The sequence below is a fragment of the Nicotiana sylvestris genome, chromosome 12 (genome assembly GCF_000393655.2).
Source record: "Nicotiana sylvestris chromosome 12, ASM39365v2, whole genome shotgun sequence".
Classification (NCBI taxonomy): domain Eukaryota; kingdom Viridiplantae; phylum Streptophyta; class Magnoliopsida; order Solanales; family Solanaceae; genus Nicotiana; species Nicotiana sylvestris.
The window spans coordinates 86,002,950-86,025,451 of NC_091068.1; the positions used below are offsets into that span (position 1 = coordinate 86,002,950).

General features: G+C 36.7%; 1 protein-coding gene across 1 annotated transcript; it reads left to right on the forward strand.

Moving 5' to 3' along the window:
• The first annotated feature begins 5,758 nt into the window (after nucleotides 1–5,758).
• Nucleotides 5,759–13,775, forward strand: LOC104222571 (transcription initiation factor IIB-2). The gene is made up of 7 exons (XM_009773812.2): nucleotides 5,759–6,456; nucleotides 8,546–8,570; nucleotides 9,356–9,485; nucleotides 9,575–9,705; nucleotides 9,849–9,937; nucleotides 12,818–12,894; nucleotides 13,266–13,775. The coding sequence occupies exons 1-7, from the start codon at nucleotides 6,107–6,109 to the stop codon at nucleotides 13,397–13,399; spliced, it is 936 nt and encodes a 311-aa protein (XP_009772114.1). The 5' UTR covers nucleotides 5,759–6,106; the 3' UTR covers nucleotides 13,400–13,775.
• The last annotated feature ends 8,727 nt before the right edge of the window (nucleotides 13,776–22,502 follow it).

The window sequence follows — 22,502 nt, forward strand, 5'->3', positions numbered from 1 at the left end:
ACATTTCAAATATGTTTCATTTCTCCGATGTAAAGTATCTCATAGCCAGGATATAAAATTTGTGAGTTCTGAATTAGCCATCGAACCCATAATTCATTTAGTTACTGAGTTCATGATTAAATGATTATACATATTTAATGATATAATTAGAGGCGGTTCAACAACATCGAAACCTAAAGCACACCCTTAATAAGAGGCCTTATATATATATATATATATATATATATATTAAAATTTAATGAGCATAGTTTTTTTTTTTTTTTGAAAAATTAGACAAGCGAGGATGTAAAATGAAAAAAATAAGAACTTGATTTTATAAAGTACAAAAAATTGAATGAATTTAACGTTGATTGTATCACCATTGAAATGGTAGAACCCAGAAAACATATTTTCTCCGTCCCAACTTATATGACTCCTTTTTTTTTTGTCAGCCCCCTTTTCTATATTTGGTAACAATTCAACTTTAGTTTTTTTTTACCCTAATGAGATGATTTCTAGCCCACAAATTTTTATGATTTATTTTAGATTACAAGTTTCAAAAGTCTTCCGTTATTTCATAAACTCCATGTCTAGTCAAATACTTTCATATAAATTGAAACGGAGAGAGTATAATTTATGTAAGAAAAATAAATGATAAGTTAGATTATTAGAAAGGCAGAATAGTCTATTAGACACTTGTACTTATTCCGATCATTTCTACCTGATCAAAACGAGTGTGTCAAATCCTTCTGATGTTGTGTGTCTTTTAATCGCGCTATGTCAGAATCCACATCAGATAAAAATATGCCAGATCATTTTTTATTTAGACAAAAAACCTAAAATAACTTTGACTTACCATTTTTCTCTTTTGACTTTTTATTTATTTTTCTTTACTTCCCCACCATCACTTTCTTCTTACTGTTCTCCACTGTCATGGCCGGAAATTTTCTCCGGCCACCATTAACTCCTTCCTTCCGTTCCTTTTCTATTTCATAATCTATTCATCTATTCTATTTTCTCAAAAGTTCCCTCTAAACAGATATGAAATCATGTTTTAGGCAGAAAACATATCTCAAATAAAGATAAAACATATTCGATTTTTTTTATCTCTTTTTTGCATTCACTCTCACCCAAAAATCCATACAACTTACCAAAACAATATAAACCTTCATATTCTTCGTAAGAAACTCATCAAAGTTAATTGATCGAAAAATATTTGACAGTGACAAATCATTAGTGAAGAGCCTCAATCTTGGTAGTGGATGACAATTAAAAATGGAGGATGACGAAGGGGAAAAAGACAACAGGGAATTTAAAAGTGAAATTAATAAAATATTTTATTGTTGGTAATTTTGTTTAATATCAAAGCCTAATAAATGAAAAGGAAGGTAGAAAAATGTGTTGGGCGGAAAGGAATGGGGAAAAAGAAGATAGGAAGAGGGGAACATGAGTGTTGGAAGGGGTTATGACGGGAAGGGGCCATGACGGGAAAGCAGAGGTGGAATGGGATTGGGGTCTTTGGGTTTATTTCAATCTTTTTTCATTTATTTTTATTGTTTCTTTTCCTTATGATTTTTCTAATAATTGTTTTAATCAAAATAATTGACGCACACGCTTTTAAGAGGGTGTAACCACGCAATTATCCGACTCAGCAAAACAAATGCTAACTAAGCTCGATCAATGGTCAGTGGAATTTATGAAATAGGTTTTGATAAACTAAAAGTGTTTAGATGAAACTTCACAGAATATAAGGATCGGGATGACAAACCTGAACAAGCATAGGAGTCTACTAGGCCATTCTACCTATTAGAAATAGTTACGTGACTGTTACGACCCAAATCCCAAACCCGATCGTGATGGCGCCTCTCGTGAAGACAAGGCCAGCCAACAAAACAAACGCTTCTTTTTAACAGTTATTTAACATTTATAAAGCTAAAACATGATTAGCATAATCAAAAGCGCGGAAAACAACGATAACAACTGGGAACCATCCCGTCACAGCCCGACATCGGGGTGTCACTAGTCATGAGCTACTACAGAATTCACTAAAGAACTACAAGTCCGGAAATGGGAAACAAAGTCTGAAATTAATATGAACAACATAAAATAAGGGAGAAGATCCGGTGCCGCGGACGCTAGCGGTCACCTGGCTCAGCTACAATAACAAATCTTCAATCCGCTAATAAGCCGCTACCGGGCGAACAATACCTACAACTGCACGCGAGGTGCAGGGAGTAAAGTGAGTACTTCTAACTCAGTGGTAATAAGAGTAAATAATAACTGAAGGCAAGAAACCACGTAAGAGCACTCCACCATGCAATATGGGGCAACACAACCATTTGAGAAAATAGTAAGTCCTGAAAAATTCCTTAGAAAATATCTGCCTCAGTTTAAAATCACTTTCGAAAATATCATTTATCCAACAATTTAAGCCAGTAAATGCAGGACAGGTAGTGCAAGTTAGCACGAAAGTCAGCCTCTCGGGCACAAGCAAGCATGTCTAATTGAACTCATAACTCGCCCTTCAGGCAATATTCTTACCGCTGGTCAACCACTGTTACCTGACCCATATACATTATACAGTGTCACTGTTACCACTGTCTCAAATTTATCCACTTTGAAAGTGATCAGACAATCTCAGAACAACAAATAAATATCTCAAGAAATGACATAAACAACAAATAGTGCACAAATGTATGAATGCAATGCAATGCATATGACGGTACACTCCGGTACCCACTGCGGCGTGCAGTCCGATCAATTTGACGTCGACAGCGCTCACTGGGGATGTGTACAGACTCCGGAGGGGCTCATACAGCCCAAACGCAATGTTACTGCGGCGTGCAGTCCGATCCAATATATATACACTACTGCGGCGCACAGCCCGATCCAATATATATACATTGCTGCGGCGCGCAGCCCGATACATGCACAGTTCAAAAATCATCATGGGCCCCATGGGCATTTATAAAACAGTAGTCCTCAGCCCGAAATAACACTTAAAATATCATTTGAGTTTTCAAAACTTAGAAATATGGCTGAGTTTGCAAAATAGTATTCAAAACCTTGGTCTGAGACCGTATGATATGCAAATTATGCTAAAACAGTAATATCAATCCCCGAAGGATTCTACAAGTTGGCACAAGGCCCCAAATATGGCAATCAGCCCAAATTATGATGATAACAAGTAATTTAAGTCAAATACGCAGTAAAATCAACAACCGGGACGAACTAAGTCACAATCCCCAATGGTGCTCTACCCCACGCTCATATCCGGCGTGCAAGTCACCTCAATACAACACTATGATGTGCAAATCCGGGGTTTCAAACCCTCAGGATATCATTTACAAGTATTACTCACCTCGAACCGGTGAGATCTCTAGCCCACGACGCCTTTGTCCCTCAACCCGGCCTCCACGCGCGTCGTATCTAACCAAAAATAGAGCGAATATATCACAATATGCTAAGGGAACAAAGCCCAAGCGAAAACAATCAAATTCGAGCACAAATTCTGAAATTACCAAAACCCGAGCCCCGGGCCCACTTCTCGAAATTCAGAAATTTTTACATATTTAGATTCCTCATCTTTCCACGAGTTCATACATACCAAGAATGTAAAAATCGGAGTTCAAATGACCCCTCAAATCCTCAATTTAGAATCTCAAAACTCAAGCCCTAGTTCTTCCCAAATTCCATCTCAAATCACTTATTAAATGATGAATTCAATGGTATATTCATGTACTCTAACCAAATCTGAGTTAGAATCACTTACCCCGATGAATTTCTTGAAAAACCTTCGAAAAATCGCCAAAATCCGAGCTCTATAGGTCAAAATATCAAATAAAACCCAAAATCTCGTATTTATAGAGTACCCCTCAGATTCCGACAGTGCTGACTGCACAAAAATGACCGCGGTCCGCGCCCAGGGAGTGCTGACTGCACAAAAATGGTCGCGGCCGCGCAGCAATTTGACTGCAGTGACAGGCTTCACTATTTAGGCCGTAACTTTCTCTACAAATGTCCAAATTCCTATTATAATATGTTTCTGAAAACTAGATTCAAAGCTCTAAAACTTTCGTTTTTGAATCACCTCAAAATTCCTTATAGATCAAAAGATATGAACCTCCGGAGTAGGACCAGTGACCTGCAGATTCTTCCCATGCGCGGCCGCGCGCCCAGCGCGAGAAGGAGCGCGGTCCGCGCCGCCACTGCTGCCCTCTCCATTTTTCTAAGTTTCGGGGTGTCCGTACTCGCTCAAAACTCACCCAAAACACACCCGAGGCCCCCGGGACCTCAACCAAAAGCACCAACAAGTCTGAAAACACATCACGGACTTAGTCGAGGCCTCAAATCACATCACATATCATCAAAATCACCAATTATGCATGGATTCAAGCCTAAGAACTTATTTAATTTTAAAATTTTACAACCGATGCCGAAACACATGAAGACTAGTCCGAATGACCTCAAATTTTGCAGACAAGTCCAAAATGACATAACGAAGCTACAGAAACTCTCGGAATTCCATTCCGACCCTCTGATCAAAATCTCGCATACCAACTGGATTTCGCCAAAATCCTAACTTCGCCAAAATAGGCTAACTTCTACACCGAACCTCCAAAATCACTTCCGATCACGCTCCTAAATCACAAATCATCTCCCGGAGCTAACCGAACCATCAGAATTCACCTCCGAGCACTCTAACTCATAAGTCAGCGTCCGGTTGACTTTTTCAACTTAAAGCTTCTTAAAAGAGACTAAGTGTCTCATTTCTTATTAAAACCACTTCAAATCAACTCGATTGCACAAGATATGGATAGTGAAGCATAAGGAAGCTGAAAATGGGAAAAACGGAGTAGTAATTCATGAGACGACGGGTCGGGTCGTCACAGTGACTAACTAATGAATGGAGAAATATAAATGAGTAGAAACGTAAAATAAGATTGACAGAAAAACTATTTTGGTTATATTAATTAGTGAAAGAAATTGAGTTATTAAAAATTAATATGACAATAAGGAAATAAATTTATCAACAATAAGAAATAGTTATATAAATAATATACTGCTATATAGAGAGAAATAGTAATTTTGGGGCACTTAAATTTTTGGGGCCTAAAGCAAGTGGGATCTGACCACCCTTGGATATAATAATACAAATATAAAGTCTAAACAAAAGCTATTAGGTTCATCCGAACGCGTAACTCATATGGTAGCTCCGCCCTGAGTATTATGGTCTCTTTTTATTGCGCCTTAAAATCTTTCTTATCTGTCCTGATATAAGAACTTTAATAAGAATACATTTATTTTGGTAGTAACGTTTAAGTTCATAAGACAGTCAATTGTATTTCTTCTCTTAGTCTTAAATCAAGTTAATTACATTTCAGTTTCAATATACCTCGAAAACCATGTGAAAGAAAATAAGATTATCCTCGAGTAGAAACAGACACATTTTTGGCATTTTGAGCTAAAAACGAAAAAAGAAGGGGAAAAAAAAACTTGGCTTCATCCTCTACTATTTTTAGCAATCATGGATGCATAGAATCTTTTTTTTTCTTTCAAAAGCATTATCAATTTGATATACATGTGTATTCTATTGATCGAACTACACACATGGATATATATATCTATTATTTTTATTAGTAGAGTACTTAAAATTAATAAACCTTAATAACAAATTAGTTGAAATTGTAAAATATTTTTGTTTAACCATCCGATAACTAATGTCTGACTAATTCGAATTGGTGCTACATAGAGAGAACTCTCCTATCACTAATTTTTTAATTTTGATAACTTAAAAATCCCATCATATTCTTGGACAAAGAAAAAAAGAAAAAGAAGCTGGTGACACTAGTTTTCTTTCTTCTTTCCCAAGAGAAGCAAACAAAGGACACAATCAAAAAATGTCACAATTTCTTACTTTTCCCCTTATTTTGTCACAATTTCAAAACTGAACTAACTCCACAAGTCCCGCATGACTTTCCTACTCTCACCCTTTCCCCCGCCACTTCCTCCGCCTCCAACTATATATATCACAACAAAAACAACTGTGTCATATCTTCTTTACACCCAAAAACAGAAGTAATAAAAAAAAAATTCACCAATTTATTTTTACTAGTAGTGTATATCAATGGATGCGTACTGTTCAGACTGTAAAAAGAGTACAGAAGTTGTGTTTGATCATTCAGCAGGTGATATGGTGTGTTCAGAATGTGGGCTAGTTTTGGAATCTCATTCAATTGATGAAACATCTGAGTGGAGAACTTTTGCTAATGAGTCAGGGGATAATGACCCGAATCGAGTTGGTGGGCCCAGTAACCCTTTGCTTTCCGATGGTGGTTTATCCACTGTGATCTCTAAACCCAATGGAACTACCAGTGATTTCTTGACTTCCTCTTTGGGCCGTTGGCAGAATCGTGGCTCTAATTCCGATCGATCCCTTATCTTGGCTTTTAAAGCCATTGGTGTTATGTCTGATCGGTAATTTACAATCTTGATTCACTTTATTTTTCTGGGTTTTAATTTTTTTATTTTTTTGGTATAAAGGTTGGATTTTTTATATGGGGTTACTCTGATTTTTGCTCTATCCATTGGTGTTATGTCTGATAGGTGCATTATAATCTTTTCCTTGATTGTTCTGGCTTTTAGTTTTAGTTTTGTCATTTGCTTTTTGATGTAAAGGTTGGATTTTTTTATATGGGTTTTCACTAATTTTTTGTTGGAATGTGGGATATGGGGTGAAGGAAAAACTTACCCGTAGATGTATTAATTGAATCCCCTTCGCTGGAAAATTATACAGTGTATATAAGGCAACAACCATTTTTTTTTTTGTTTATATATCAACTGTTGAATCCCCTTGCATAAGAGAACTAGTTTAGATAACAGGTTTAAATCCTTGGTGTGACACCTGTTGTGTTTTTAAATCCCATTGTGTGATTGGTGCAGGTGAGCTAGGTGAGTCCCTGAGTGGAGATTTACACATTTGGTTTATTTGATTGCCTGTGTTGGAGTAGAATTACTTACTAAGTTGGTACTCTTTTACCCTCTCCATTCTTTGTCCTGGTTTGAGTATGTGCCTGGGTACTCTAGCGCTCAACTTGGAGCCAACTGAGTGGAATTGTTGACCATCATGGTAAAAATTGTATTTCTGGATTCATTACTGTTAAAAAAAGACCCATAGTTGGTGTGCAAAAGGTTTGCATCTTTACTAGTTGCTCAACCTATTGTCTTTTGCTACAAGCGGCCTAAGTTGTGGTACAGTGTGAATATTATAGGCTGAAGTGCTTGTTGCTTCTTTATTGGTCTAAGCAGCAGGAGCATATGCGCAAATTTTGTATTTATTGATTTTCTTGAGGAGGTGAATGCTCATAGTGGTGTGTGCAGTTTGTACTCTTGATTGCTTGAAAAATCCTTAAGGTTGGCAACGGTTGTTAGCTAGGATTACCATGGTGAGTTATCAAAAACATGAAGGGTTGCAAACATTTGCATTAGTTAGAAGGCTGGACCATTGTTGTGCATTTTACAAAGTGAAACAATAGACAAGATAATGACAGTCAGATGAGACTAAATGAATGCTGTATATAAAGGGCACATCATTTTGGTTCCAAAATATTGGTGATAGAAGAAGCAGATATTGCACTTTAAAGTTGAAAGTGGAATGTGAAGTGTTAGCTTTAGACCTTGCCATTTTGTACTAACTTGGGTCTTTATGCTTGCCTGTTAGTATGTTCCTTGGTTGAAAATGCTCATGTTTTCTGTTTTTGATGCTTCCGTGTTGTGTAGGAATCAGGAATGTTTAGTCCAAAGTCATTGCATTGCCTTAAAAATTAAAATAGTGTTATGGTTTATTAAATCAGAAAAAGGCTATGTTTTAGATTTCATCTCTTTTACACAAAAATTAAACGTTCTTTATGCGAAGAAGAAATTAGTTTAGATGGCATCCAATAATGGAAGATGCATGTGTATCATGCAGACTACGAAAAGAAAATACTTGTCTATCTACAACAATTTTGTGATTAAAAGATTGAAGGCCTTTGCTTGGTTTGAAATTGCCAAGAGCTCTCGTGGCCGAGACATGTAGTGTCTTCCGCCCTTATACTATTTGGGAAATTCCTATCCATGCCTTCATGTATTGTTGCATTGCCTTAAGTGGCTGGAAGCGTCATGTGTCTTTTCACCTGAAAAGTTGTCTCGGTGCACCAAGAATAGTTTCCCAGGCCATAGAGAAACATGATATGGTTGTGATTTTGTTTTTCTAGTCATTACTATTCTTCAAGGCAACTACTTTAGGCAATAAATGATTACAACATTCACTTTTTGCTCTCAAGTAATTGAGTAGGTCAGAAATTATAACTTATCGTTCACACTACGCTCTTCACTGTGGTATTCTTTCTATGTATGTGTTTGTTACCGTCTCTTTCTGTTATGTTATCCTATTTGAATAAAATGAACTTGTAATGTGAAACCTGTAATATTCGTTCTCAGTATGTGTTTGGTCAGGCTATTGACTTTAACTGAACTTTTAATGTGGAATTCCAAGAGATGGCTGATGCAATTATATCTTTTTCAGGTTGGGCCTGGTTGCAACCATAAAGGTATGTTCTACTCCTGAAGTCCTGATACTCAGTTTCATCGAATGACATTGAGATGTCAGGAAGTATCAAGTATGTGCAGATATATGTAAATGTGTTAAGAAGTGGCCAATTACTTTTTCTTTCCAATTTCATTCATTATGTATGAAGAGTCATGCTATCTCTTTTGCTATGGTCATTAAATAAAGCCTGCCCGATTCATTTGCTCGTTTTATCACAGAGTTGGATAAGCTGTCCAATACTCGACAATGTTAATGGGTTTACTGTCCACCCCCCACTCCCCTCCTCCATGTGCATCATTGCATGAAGAGATGAACCTTTCTTTGATGAGCTCTTTGTATTTGCCAATACATTAACTGGAGGTTCTCGTTTTACTAGCAAGTAGCAACTGATTGATTTGACCATATATATAAATACCGGAGCTGTTTGTGTATTCTTTCAAAAACATTTTTGCTTGTGACCTAAATAGTATAGTATGTTTTTCCAGGGGTTGGAAGTTGTCTTTGGTTCTGTGACCTTATATTTGATATTCTGCAAGACTTCTCATTTTGATAGGAATTGGCAAATTTTTAATGTACTTCACAGTATTGTTTTCTCAACATTAATAGGAATTTTTTTTATTAAACATGTACAAAAAATAAGGAACTGCTCAAGTACTCTATGTTATTTTTCTTTTGAAAGATGAATTTGAAAATGTTGTTATACTTCATATAAAGTAAGTTGACACCAAAAACCATAGATCATTATTGTTCAGTATTTTGTTATAATGATTTACATTCTGTTCAAAGGACCGAGCTAATGAGATTTACAAGAAGGTAGAAGATCAAAAATCTAGTAGAGGAAGGAACCAGGATGCTATATTAGCTGCTTGCCTATATATTGCTTGTCGACAAGAAGACAAGCCTCGAACTGTGAAGGGTACAGGCTAAGATCTTTTGTCATTTTGGTGCTTCCTGATTTAACTTTCAATGTGAATGAGCTTTCTTGAAACTCTGGATTGGAAATAGAAATTTGCTCTGTTGCGAATGGAGCTACAAAGAAGGAAATTGGCCGAGCAAAGGAATACATAGTGAAACAACTAGAGCTCGAGATGGGTCAATCAGTGGAAATGGGAACTATACATGCTGGGGATTTTATGGTGAGGTTTTAATTTTTTAGAAGAAAGGGAAAAAGACATCATTCTCCTTCTAACCAGTATTTTTCTGAATTGGATTTCCTTTAAAATCAGAACCTTTTCTGTTTCTCTTAACATGGTTACTGACACATGCTTTTAATCTTTAGCGGCGCTTTTGTTCAAATCTTGGGATGACAAATCAAACAGTTAAAGCTGCCCAAGAAGCAGTCAAAAAATCTGAAGAGTTTGACATAAGGTAGCTCTGCTTGTATCTATGCTGATCTGCAGATGCTTATTCAAATTTATTAAGTATTCAATTAAATGCTGTTTTTACTATAATTAATCTCATCTGTTCCAAATAGTGGAGCATATATTTTGAAATAAGTGGGTGAATGAGGGAAGTCTTCAATTCTATGACTATGTAAGATCGTTAATTAGTTCTAATTTTTTTGTGCCTTGCATGCTAGTATATTCCAGGAGAAGACAAAACCATAGACATGGTACTGTTAATTGGTATATACATCATGATAATAGTGTTTGTTTTTGGTATCAAAAGATTATATATAACTAAACTATATAGCAGAACCATGACGCTTAGCAGCAGCAATGAATGTGTGTGTGAATTATGTTTTCACATCACGTTCAGAAGATGAACCTAGTCTTCATTTTATCTGCTACCTTGTATGGTTAGCTTGACTATAGGATGACTTTAGTCGGGGGAATATCAAAATTTCTGGGGTAAAAATCCCAGATTTTTTGTTAGATTGTTCTACTTTTTGATTGTTTGGGAATGAACCTTCTAATATTAAGTGTGGGAAAAGGGGTGGTTACAGATGGTTAAGAGAAGGGCGGAAGAAGACTAAGGAAAGGAGATGCCAACAGGATGCTGGTCTGATATTGAGAAGAGACTAGTGAAGTACTGGGAAGGTGGGAAGAAGGGAGTTGCAAGGGACAGGGTAGATTGCAGGGTGAAGGGGGAAAAAGTATGTGTCGGGGTGGGTTGCAATGGATAGGGAGAGGGATGGCAAAGGTGGCAGTTGCGAAGTTGGAGGTGAAGGGTGACTAGCATTTGAATTTGTAGGCTGATGGGTGAGGGTTAACGGGAATGCTGACAGAGGATTGTGCTGAACTTTCCAGCAGGGGGACTGGTGGAAGCCTGTTGCTGAAGAACTTAGATGGGTCCCTTTCTGACTCTATGACTCACTTTCCTCCTTTTTTTGTTTTCTCTACCTTTTCCTTTGGTTTTCTTTTCTTTACTTTTAGATAGCTTTTTTTAGTTTCAAAATCGCTCTTCAATCTGTCACACGTTGCTTACCTGCTTCCATATATTGAACCCAACTTGGTCTATGATGAATAGAAGGACCATCTAAAAACAAATGCTATGATTGAGTACGTCAAAGACAAAATAGAAGCTGGGAATAAAGATATAACTTGAGGCATCTGTTAAAGGGCCTTTTCACCTTTTACCCTTTCATCTCTTGCCTACAAGAAGTTATATTAGTAATCTAAAGGCATATGTCTTACCCTATATATTTGTTCAAATACTCTGTTAACTGTTTGATATCCCCTTTACAATATAAAAGAGGGAATGCAGGGGGAAACATTATTGGTATATTCTTGACTGAGTCATTGTCCAAGTTCACTAATTTGACAATGTTTAGTTGGCTAAAAATGTTAAGATTATGAGACTGATTAATGGAAAAGAAATACCAGCAACCTAAAGTCTACTTTATAAGTGATTTGAGTTTGTTAAACTAAGTCATGCATTATTTTTCCTTTGGGGGGTGGGGGTGGGGGTGGGGGAGGAGGGAGGAGTAGGTGTTTATATGAAATTCTTGCGTTAATACTGAATTCTGTGAATGAAAAAAGAAAGGTTAGAAATACATGACTGCATATTATCAATATGACTGTGCTCTAGAATTTAGAGGCCCTTGCCACATTTTTTTATTTGTATTAATTGAGGGAATCCTTATATTTAAGGGCTTGCTAGATTCATAGATGTATTTGGTTTGTTTCCATTATATATATGTTACTGATATCCTTCTGAAGTACAATTTACAGCATGCAATGATATTTTTAATTTTGGGGCCATGCTAGATGTCCCTTCTTCTTCCAGCTTTTTTCCCTTTCATTAAAGATTTTCATTGATGATGCAAAAGGAGACGTATAATCTTTGTAAAAGTTGCGCAAGTCAAAAGAGCTTCTCTTTAGAGGAAAGCTTAGTGAAAGATATACTGCAAAGTCCTAAATGAGACATAATCCCTGTTTTTTTTTTAATTTCAATATTAGACCTTCTTTAACCGTTGTGTAGAAGCAAGCCTAGGTTCGCTTATTTTGAGGGTATTGGAATATTCAGATTGTGGACTTAGAATAAATTCGATTTCACAAGTGACCAATGTCACCCACAAATATTTGTGATCCATGGCATCTGGAACCAAGTATAACTGCAAATACTGATCTTTAATTGAGAAGGGAAAACTGCAGGTGCTTCATAGTATAAGGGAAAACTGCAGGTGCTTCATAGTATTTTCTGTGGTTGTACTAAACCATGCAGATGTTAATTCTTTATCTTCGAGTTTTTGGGTCAAATTCTGTCGTGTAGTTCCCTGAGTAGACATCTACAGGGTTGAGAGAGAAACACCTGCTTCCTTTTCTGAAGCAAATGCCTTGTTGCTAAAGTATGAATTCCCAGACTCGTAGTTGAGACAAGTTGAGATTGACTGTTTCCTGAAGCATGGCATAGGATCTTAAAGTATTAGTTAGGTAAAGAAGTGCTGGTTTCACTTGTATTAAGAAGTCACAGGCTTAGAGAGTGATTCTTCTACCTGAATACTGTTTTTTGAGATCCCATTGTTAGTAAGGATTCATAAAGCCGACCTCAATCACAAGGATTGAGGCATAATTGTTGTTGCTATGTAGCTTCTTACAATTTAGTGATTTTTGATTTTCTTACACAAGAATGAGGAATTTTATAAGTCTGTTGCCCTTCTTGAGATGCAATTATCACTTAATACTGCTTGGCAGCTTTCTAAGAGCTGGTCTTGGTACTTGTTTCAATTTCTAAAATGCTTGAACAAACATTTGATACCAACAGGATAGATCAAATTTGTTTACTCTATTGAATTCATTAATGCAGGAGAAGTCCCATTTCTATTGCTGCAGCAGTTATCTACATAGTCACTCAGCTTTCGGAGGAAAAGAAGCCAGTTAAAGGTAATAAGAAATCACCATTATTCTCCTCCTTTTTGTCCTGACATGTATGCTAAGAAACCAATTCCCTCTTTGATCGGGATTGCATAAAACGTAGCTAAGATATATTCAGGAAAACCTCAGTGGAACGAGTTTCCCTTCTTATATCTAGTGAATGTCATCTTCAAATCCTAGACATCTTTATGTTGTTATATTAGCGCGGAGACTCTAGATTATCTGATGCACTATCACTCTATGATGATTTAAATTGATCATGTTTGTCGCGGGGGGTTGATGTAGTTATATTGGTGGTTAAACGCCACTCGTGTTACTATAGAGTTTCTATATGCATATTGAATATCCGATATCTCATGCATAAAACTGCATGGATGCAGATGTCTCACTTGCAACTGGAGTTGCTGAAGGCACGATCCGGAATTCGTTCAAGGATTTATACCCGCATCTCTCAAAGATTATACCAAATTGGTATGCCCAGGGTCAAGACCTTAAAAACATCAGCAGTCCTTGATTGATTAAGCGAACCATGGCAGCAAGTAACAAACTTTTTCAAGAATGTTGGTGGTGGATGATACATTGAGGAAAGTAACTGGATGGAAGTTTCTTTTATTATCCCAAGATTGGGGCTAATACACATGAATTTATTTAGCTTTCATTCAACAGAGAAGTGTTAGGATAGATGTTCAAGTTTAAACTGCAAGTTGTAAATGCTTTTCTTAAAGTGACACTGAGATTTGATGTGCATCATCTTTTTCAAAGCAACTAAGAGGATTTTATATTTGTTGGAATTTTTTCTTTTATCAGGTACAAGTTGAAAAATTGTACAATCATAATCTTTCTCTTTCTACTTCTGATTTATTAGAGCCATTTGAATGTGAAATATTCAATTGATGTTAAACTAATAACTTTCTTTTTTGTTGGTAACTAGAGCCTAGTAGAATTTATCTATTGACTTGAGCAACGAAACGATCTCTTTTCTATTCCATCATTGATCTCTTTATGAATTTTAGTAAATATCGTCACATTTAATTAAGGGGAATGGATGTGTAACTATAGCATTTATTAGAAAGTTATTAGATTCACTTCAAAGAATACAACAACAACAACTCAGTGTACTCCCACAAGTGGGGTCTGGGGAGGGTAATATGTACGCAGACCTTACCTCTACCCCGAGGGGCAGAGAGGCTGTTTCCAGGAGACCCTCGGCTCAAAGAGGCAACAAGAGACACTATATTAGTACTATCAATAGACTCATAATAAAACAACATAAAATACCATAAAATCCATAACATAACATAAATACCATAAAATAACAAAGTAACAGCAATATAAGAGATATAGGAAATACGAGAAAGATGTAAGGTATTAATACACAACAGATAAAGCCCATCATCAGTAGTTGATCAATAACATCCTAAGACTAATTCCTAACTGGCTAGTCTCACTCTAGTGCGCTGTAAAAAAGACATCACAATTTCCCCTAACCTACAACCTTAATGCTCGATCTCCACAATTCCCTGTTTAGGGCCATGTCCTCAGTAACCCTAAGTCGCGCCATATCCTGCCTGATCACCTCTCCCCAATACTTCTTAGGTCTCCCTCTACCTCTCCTCGTACCCACCACCGCCAGTCGTTCACACCTTCTCACCGGTGCATCAGTGTTCCTCCTCTGAATGTGCCCGAACCATCTGAGTCTTGCTTCCCGCATCTTGTCCTCCATGGGGGCCACACCCACCTTCTCTCGAATATCTTCATTTCTAATCTTATCCTTCCTTGTATGCCCGCACATCCACCTCAACATCCTCATCTCTGCAACTTTCATCCTCTGGATGTGTGAGATCTTCACCGGCCAACACTCGGTCCCATACAACATAGCAGGCCTAACCACTGCCCTATAAAATTTACCTTTCAGTAACAGTGGCACTTTCTTGTCACACAGGACTCCCGTCGCTAACCTCCATTTCATCCACCCCACCCCTATACGGTGTGTGACATCCTCGTCGATCTCCCCGGACCCCTGAATAAACGACCCCAGGTACTTGAAACTACCCCTCTTAGGGATGACTTGAGAATCAAGCCTCACTTCCACTCCCGCTTCCGTCGGCTCTGCCCCAAATTTGCACTCAAGGTATTCCGTCTTCGTCCTGCTCAACCTGAAACCTTTGGACTCAAGGGTATGTCTCCAAACCTCTAACCTCTCGCTGACGCCGCGTCGTGTCTCGTCGATTAGGACTATGTCATCAGCAAATAGCATGCACCATGGCACCTCCCCTTGAATATGATGCGTTATAGCATCCATCACCAGGACAAATAGGAAAGGGCTGAACACAGACCCTTGGTGCAACCCCGTAATAACCGGAAAATAATCGGAATCGCCTCCTGCTGTCCTAACCCGAGTCTTAGCTCCATCATACATGTCCTTAATCGCCCTAATGTAGGCAACCGTGACCCCTTTAGCCTCTAAGCATCTCCATAAGACCTCCCTAGGAACCCTGTCGTACGCTTTCTCTAGATCGATAAATACCATGTGGAGATCCTTCTTCTTATCCCTGTATTGTTCCACCATCCTCCTAATAAGGTGGATAGCTTCTGTGGTAGATCGCCCCGGTATGAACCCGAACTGGTTGTCTGAAATAGACACCGTCCTTCGCACTCTCATTTCTACCACTCTCTCTCAGACTTTCATGGTATGACTTAGTAATGAAATAGAAAATATCTAGTCGTGATGTAACTCTGTAATTTTTCATCAACAAGAAGGCAGGAAATCAATTTATCATATTTGTTATAACCTCTTTCAAATATTGCCACTTCAAGTGCAAATTCGTCATATGAAATATGAAACGTGTTATCTCTAACAAATTGTCATCTATGCATTTTGAGCAAATTCATGACATGAAATGCGGAACGTGTATGCATGTACGCACAATTTAACCACTTTTGAATTTTGATGGTCATATATTTCTTGAATCTCTTTTACAATGTTTTTCAAGTGTATATTTGAAATATGTAAAAAAAGATGTATTTTCTTTCAATATTATTGCTCATACTATAACCATAACCATAAGATGCATACAAGCAAATCGCATTTTTTCCCCACAAATCATCATTATCTTCTTTTAATCACTGTATGTAGCTAATAAAAAACTTTTTAAGTTACATACAGGAGGCAAACCCGTGCATTATTTTTCTTTTTTGTTACAGCCCTCGTGCACTGTCACTTGCCCCTCTCTCTGTCACTTGTCCCTTTTCTTCATCTTAATGGTTCTTTTCGCACACAATATTATATACTTTCATCAGCATAAGTGGCAGTATATCATTGAAGATTCCAACGTAAACAACTGACAAAAATTAAGGACAAAGTTGCTAAGTCAGTCGTTGACTCAATATGTGACAAAACTTATAAAAGATGGTGTCTGCAATAATTAATAGGCGGTGGCCTACCCGTGAATGACATTATTCGTTGTTTCTCAAGTGGAAGACATATACTATCATATGAAAGCAAAGACTAGTAATCGTTCAAGTATAATTGTACAAATGGATTATTTTATAGTCTATGATCAAATTCACCATTAAAGGAATGTAAGGGAATGGATTGGATTTCACCCTGCTATGTTTTCACATTTGCTGCTATGCTTATCAATAGGCATTCCCTCCTCATAACTTCTTCTTTCTGTTCAGTAATAAAAAGTTATTCTTTGGGTGACCATAGAGTAGACAAAAATTATCGAATCACGTAAATCTTATTTTGTCTTGTATAATTTTTTGCTTTTTTATTTTAATTATTTTTTCTTTCTATTAGACTGACACGTTTCCCATAGTAAAGAAATTTTGTGGATCTCCTCCCACCAAACGTTATATTCAGCCGAATCATGTCGTTCGAAACAGATCGTAATGAAATATTTACAAAAGTATGATTAGATTTATGGAGTTCATCTCCACTTTATTCATGAATTTGTTTGGGTAGAATGAAACCTAACAGGCTTGCTCAGTCGGGTTTACTCGATTGAGCGCCGGTTGCGCTCTTCGGTTTTTGGGGCATGACAAACTTGGTATCAGAGCCTAAGGTTTTAAAGTGTCATAGGATATCTCGGAGTCGTGTCTAGTAGAGTCCTTCTTATCGGTGTGTTATCGACCACATCTATAAGTTGGAGGCTATTCGGACATTTAGGAATTTCACACTTCTTTGATACTCCAGATCGTGCAGTAGAACCCAAAATAGGGAGCTAATTTCCTTGCTATGTATTACTCTCAAAATAAGTAGTCTTCAAACTATAATTCCTAACTTTGAAACAGTAAGGAGGGAATGACCCCACCATTGAATCTGAGGGAGATTGACCAAGAGTTTGTTAGGAGAATGTATTGAGCCATGGAGGGATTGGTAGAACTTGTTGCCAAAGGAAATACACTTGTTCCTATTAATGTCACTGTGCCACCAGATCATGTAGTATATCAGTATGTTACCAATGTATGTTATAGATGTGGAGTTAGGGTGCATCAGTTAAGGCATTGCCCCACCAATCTAAAGTTACCAAGTAAGTCACTCCTTGCTATATCATTATGATCACCGCACAGTTTCCTTTTATTATATATGCACCCATATTGAAGAGTTCTCATGAACTTTATCGTAATAAGATGTTGAATCACAAAACATTGCATGTATCGACTCTTTGAACGAGACGTATTATTCATGAAGCCTCCTGATCACAGTTCTCTTACTTACAGCCTCCTATGGAATTGAGCTCTATAATTATGTTCTTCAATTGAGTTATAACACTATTAATACTTCCCACTTACTTTCCTATATTCTAAACAAGGGACTATACCTGATAAATTTCTTACATGATCTTTTTATTTAAATAAACAACATCTGCTCATTTGTGCCTATGCATCCACCATCGTAAAGTTTACCTATGTGATGTCGAGTTCCATGTAAAGCATTCCAGTGTTGTGATACTTCTCGAGTCACTCTTTTACTCACTGGTGTATATGAATTCTATGGTTTGAACAATCACTCTACTCTCTTTCGAGTATCATCATGAAACCTCCTTACTATCTAGTAACATAAGAGCATACATCAGCACCTATCATATGAGTTCATGTCAATCGAAATGGTCACCGTATGCCTAAAGTCTCTCTGAAAATTGAGTTCCTCACATCTCCGTCATATGAGGATCTTGTGTCACCATCTTAGTATAACTTTCGTGTCCACTTGGGACATCCCGCAGTAAGTAGCTCACTTTGTTCCTAGTATTGTGGTTGTTCGTGACATGGTCTCATATTGCAGTTTGGAAGTTAGTATAGAAGAAGCATGTCCAGCTCATGACAAATGATTATTTTCTCTTTATACCTCCATAACGTGTTAATTGTGTGCCTTAGTTAGTGAATTCATTGTGTTAGTTTCCCAACACTTGTTCGATAACCATGAGAGAATATGCGGGGTTATCATAGCAAAACGCCTACTTCTAATGTTTTTCTGTCTTTCATTAGCATCTGGGTACTTCTCAAGTCAAAATCCATGGAGAACTCATCATGAACATCTGCAAACCTTCCATGATTATTATATACTGTCTCATGGGTTTGGTGTCTTTACACACTGGACTTCTAGAATCATTGACTATGTCATTGTCATGTGTAGGGAGTTTTGCTAACCTTGGTATTCCACCTACCTGGGTGGATGAGTGTTATTTGTCTTTCTCTCCGGAGCATCATGTTAACCATTAGAACCCCTCTAACCAATACATGATTTCATCCCAATATTAAGATGTCCTAGCTATGTGGTTTCACTCGTGAAAGGTTGAGATTAGATGCCTTCAGATTTTTGCACATATCATGAGCATATCGATTTGGAAGACAAGTTGTCGTATCTTTAGTTATCTCATATAGGGTCTATAAGCACGTATTTTTTGACCGGCACAATTTTAAGTTAGTTGTAGTATGTTAAATATTTACTTGAGTTATTATAGATTTTTAATTCATTTTTTACCACCACTTTATTAGTTTAATTTTATTGTTTTAGTATTTAAAAATTAAAAGAAAATACAAAAAAAATAGTTTCAATTTTTATATTTAGTTTTAGTTTAGTAGTTCATTTTATTAATTAAGATGTGATTTTTTTTATATTTATATTTTTATAAGTATATTACATTGTTTTAGTCTTCTTACCATATTTAAGCCCAACAAGACAAAGATCCATTCTTTCCAATCCATTAACCCACTTAAGTGCAAGATTTAATCCTAGTCATCTATTTCTTTCTAATCGAATGACCATTATACCTTCTCACCTCCATATAAGATACCCAATTATAGAAACCCTACCCTAATTCCCAATTCCTAAAAAAAGCTAGAAAAACGGCAGACCCCCTACGGAAAAAATTCCACAGCTGCACACCGTGAGAAGAACTCTCGATCTCCTTGCTCTGTTTCTTGTTCGAGATGGTGTAATTCTGGGAACAATCTTAACTCTTGGTACTGAATCTGACAAGATTGTATATCCGTTGCAACTATTGCGATCTACTAATGAAATTGTTGGGCCAATAGTTGATGTCTTTTCGCTTTTGGCAATTGCTACTTCTTATATCGGAATTGTCTTGGGCCTTGCAGACTTTCTTGCTGACAGCGAGTGACATATCTCTATAATTATCTAATTTATGTTCATATACTATTTTTAGGACCTTTCTTGCAGACATTATATTTGCAAATGATTGTCTTGCATAACAATTTTCTTTCTTCCACTATTTATGGGACAACACTTGTATTTGTTGTATCACAATTACATAATACTGTTCATCAGTTGTAATTAGTTTAAAACATCCCTCTGCTGGTTCTTCGCTATTATTTAAGTTTTTCTATGGGGGTGATTAACGTATTTAACCAATTAAAACAACATAAAAGTTGTACCTTCATGCTCAAGCAGGAAAATTGTGGAACTGAGATGGAGGGATAATTGGTGCAATTATTTGATATCTTAGAACATATCTTTTATAAGAAAATGATAAACAATGTACTTAAGAAGCCAAACGTGTATTATCACAAAGTGTGACGTGTCTCTTTCAAATTACCGGATACCATCTTTTAGCTTTGAGCTTCTATAAACAAAGAAAGGGGGAAAGACATTGGGAGTGGTTGAGAAGTTGGTTTCGTAGTTTGCTTTAGGCACAAATAATGATAATCATCACGGCTATGGTACGGTTCCTGTGGCATGGTCGTAGTACATAATTCCTAAATTCGGGTGCACATTTTATGTGACCCGATCATAACTTCGAACAATAATAAAATACACGTGTTGTAGATTGTGGGTACGATTCCCGTGACACAATTTGCAACATGTACAAAAGGAAACAAGTGTACGACAATCGTAACTTGTTCTAGAAATAACTCCATAAATAAATAAAAGCGGTTTAAAGGAATAAAATGCACATATGTTTTAAATATATAATTAATCAGATAATTAGGCCAATTAATAATAGTTGAGAGATCGTGCTAAAATCACGGAACCCGGGAATGCCTAACACCTTCTCCCGGGTTAACATAATTTCTTTCCCGGATCTCTGTGTTTCGCGGACTGTAAAACAGAGTCAAAATTCCTCGATTCGAGATTTTAAACCGATGACTTGGGACACCATAAATTATCCCTAGTGGCGACTCTAAATTTGAATAAATAATCCCGTTTCGATTATTCTCACTTTAATTGGAAAAACTCCCATATACCCTTTTCGGGTTGGAAAATAAGGTGTGACAGCTCTGGCGACTTTGTTGGGGAAAAGAATCCAGAACTTTTTGTTCAGGGTTCAGAGTTCGAGCTTAGAATAACTGGTATAGTTGACTTTTGTTTATCATCTAATTTCCTACGTGTTTGGGCCTAATGTATTAAATGCCTCTTTTTACCGCTTTGATATTATTTGAACTGTATATAAACTGCTACGAAACCCCTCTCCTCTAATCTCCTGGGAAGTGCACGTTGGTGTGACTTCTTTTCTGTTAGTGTCATACCCTAATTTAGAACGAGGATCGGATCAGTTACAAAGTCGGATGTCCTTTTGGTTACCGGTACGTTGCCCTCCCTCGGCTCGAGTTGTCCGCTCGGGTATGCCAGGTCTAGAACAATACACCAAGATTTTAAACTTAGAATAACATAGCCTCATGCCGGATCTTTAGTAGGTACGCTTGTTTGCATCATGTGCATTTGACTTTGGGGACTCAACATAGGGGTTGAGTCCGTCTAGGACAGGTGTACCCAAATTAAAAGACCATCCTGATGCATCTTACGTGCTACTTGCGTATCTGTTTGTTTCGGCTTGCATGTTGACTAACATCTAGAATAGGAAAGAAAATGAAAAAAAAGAGTAAAAAAAGAAAAAAAAAGAAAAGAGAGTGAGAGATATTTATTTGAATTATCCTGAAACTCTGCCGAAATTTTGAAAAGAAAGGAAAAATCATTTCAAATTAAGTCATATTTTCCTGTTGTGTCAAAACTACCGAACTACGCGAGTCTGATTCTCATCAGATATGAGATACGTAGGCAAACCTCATCGGTTACAACAACAACAACAACCCAGTATAATCCCACTTAGTGGGGTCTGGGGAGACTCGAACTCACAACTTCTTGGTTGGAAGTGGAGGTTGCTTACCATCAGAGCAACCCCTCTTGTCGGTTCCGGCCCATAATTTTCAAAAAATCTAAAAATACTTTCCATTACTTCCTTCTTTAGAAAGTCTTTCTTTTATGCCCCAATTTTTAAAAATACAATAATATTTTCTTTTAATTTCCTCTCAAAATCCAAAATATTTTATTCTTCTTTCAAAAATTGAAAAGAAAATTCAAAGATATTTTCTTTTTTCTTTAGACGTATTCCTTTCATAAATTCAAAATAAAATTCCAAAAATTCAAAAATATTTTCTTTCTTCATTAGAAGTTTTTCTTTCAAAATTCCAAAAAAAAGAAAAGAAAAAAAGGTCGATATTCAAAAAAAATGTCTCTTTTCTTTAGAAGTCTTTCTTTGCAAAAATTTTGAAGAAAAATCAAAATCCAAAAATATTCTCTTTCTTCTTTATAAGTCTTTCTTTCGAAAAATAAAATGAAAAATTCAAAATCCAAAAAAAAGTTAGTTTATTTACTTTATTCCTGATCTTCCCGAACTACGCAAGATCTAATTCATGTTCCCACATGATACATAGGCAACCCACATCAGGTTCAATCAACCATTGAAAAGAAAAATGAGAAAAAAATGAAAAAAAAGAAAAAAAAGAAAAGAAAAAAAATGAAAAACAAAAGTGAAAAAATGATGATAATAATAAGGACTGATTGAGTCCATTCTAACATGTCTTTTGTTTTGAATTGTGAAGAAAGTATGAGGTGGTTGGTTTGTGGTAAGCAGACAACACAAGATCCAAGGAAAAATGATAAATGACATCGAAGCTGTTACAAGTGCTCAAGAGACTAAGGGTCAGAGGGTTCGACAAGAGTCTACTTTGTTTGAGAAAAATAGAATACTGAAACAGCAAATGGCCAAAATGTGTCGAGCATGCGCCAATGGCCAAGGACAGCCTTGTCATGAGTCACAATTTGCTCCCCAGCAAGAGCAGTACCACTCTTCTGAGTACCACTCATACTTGTT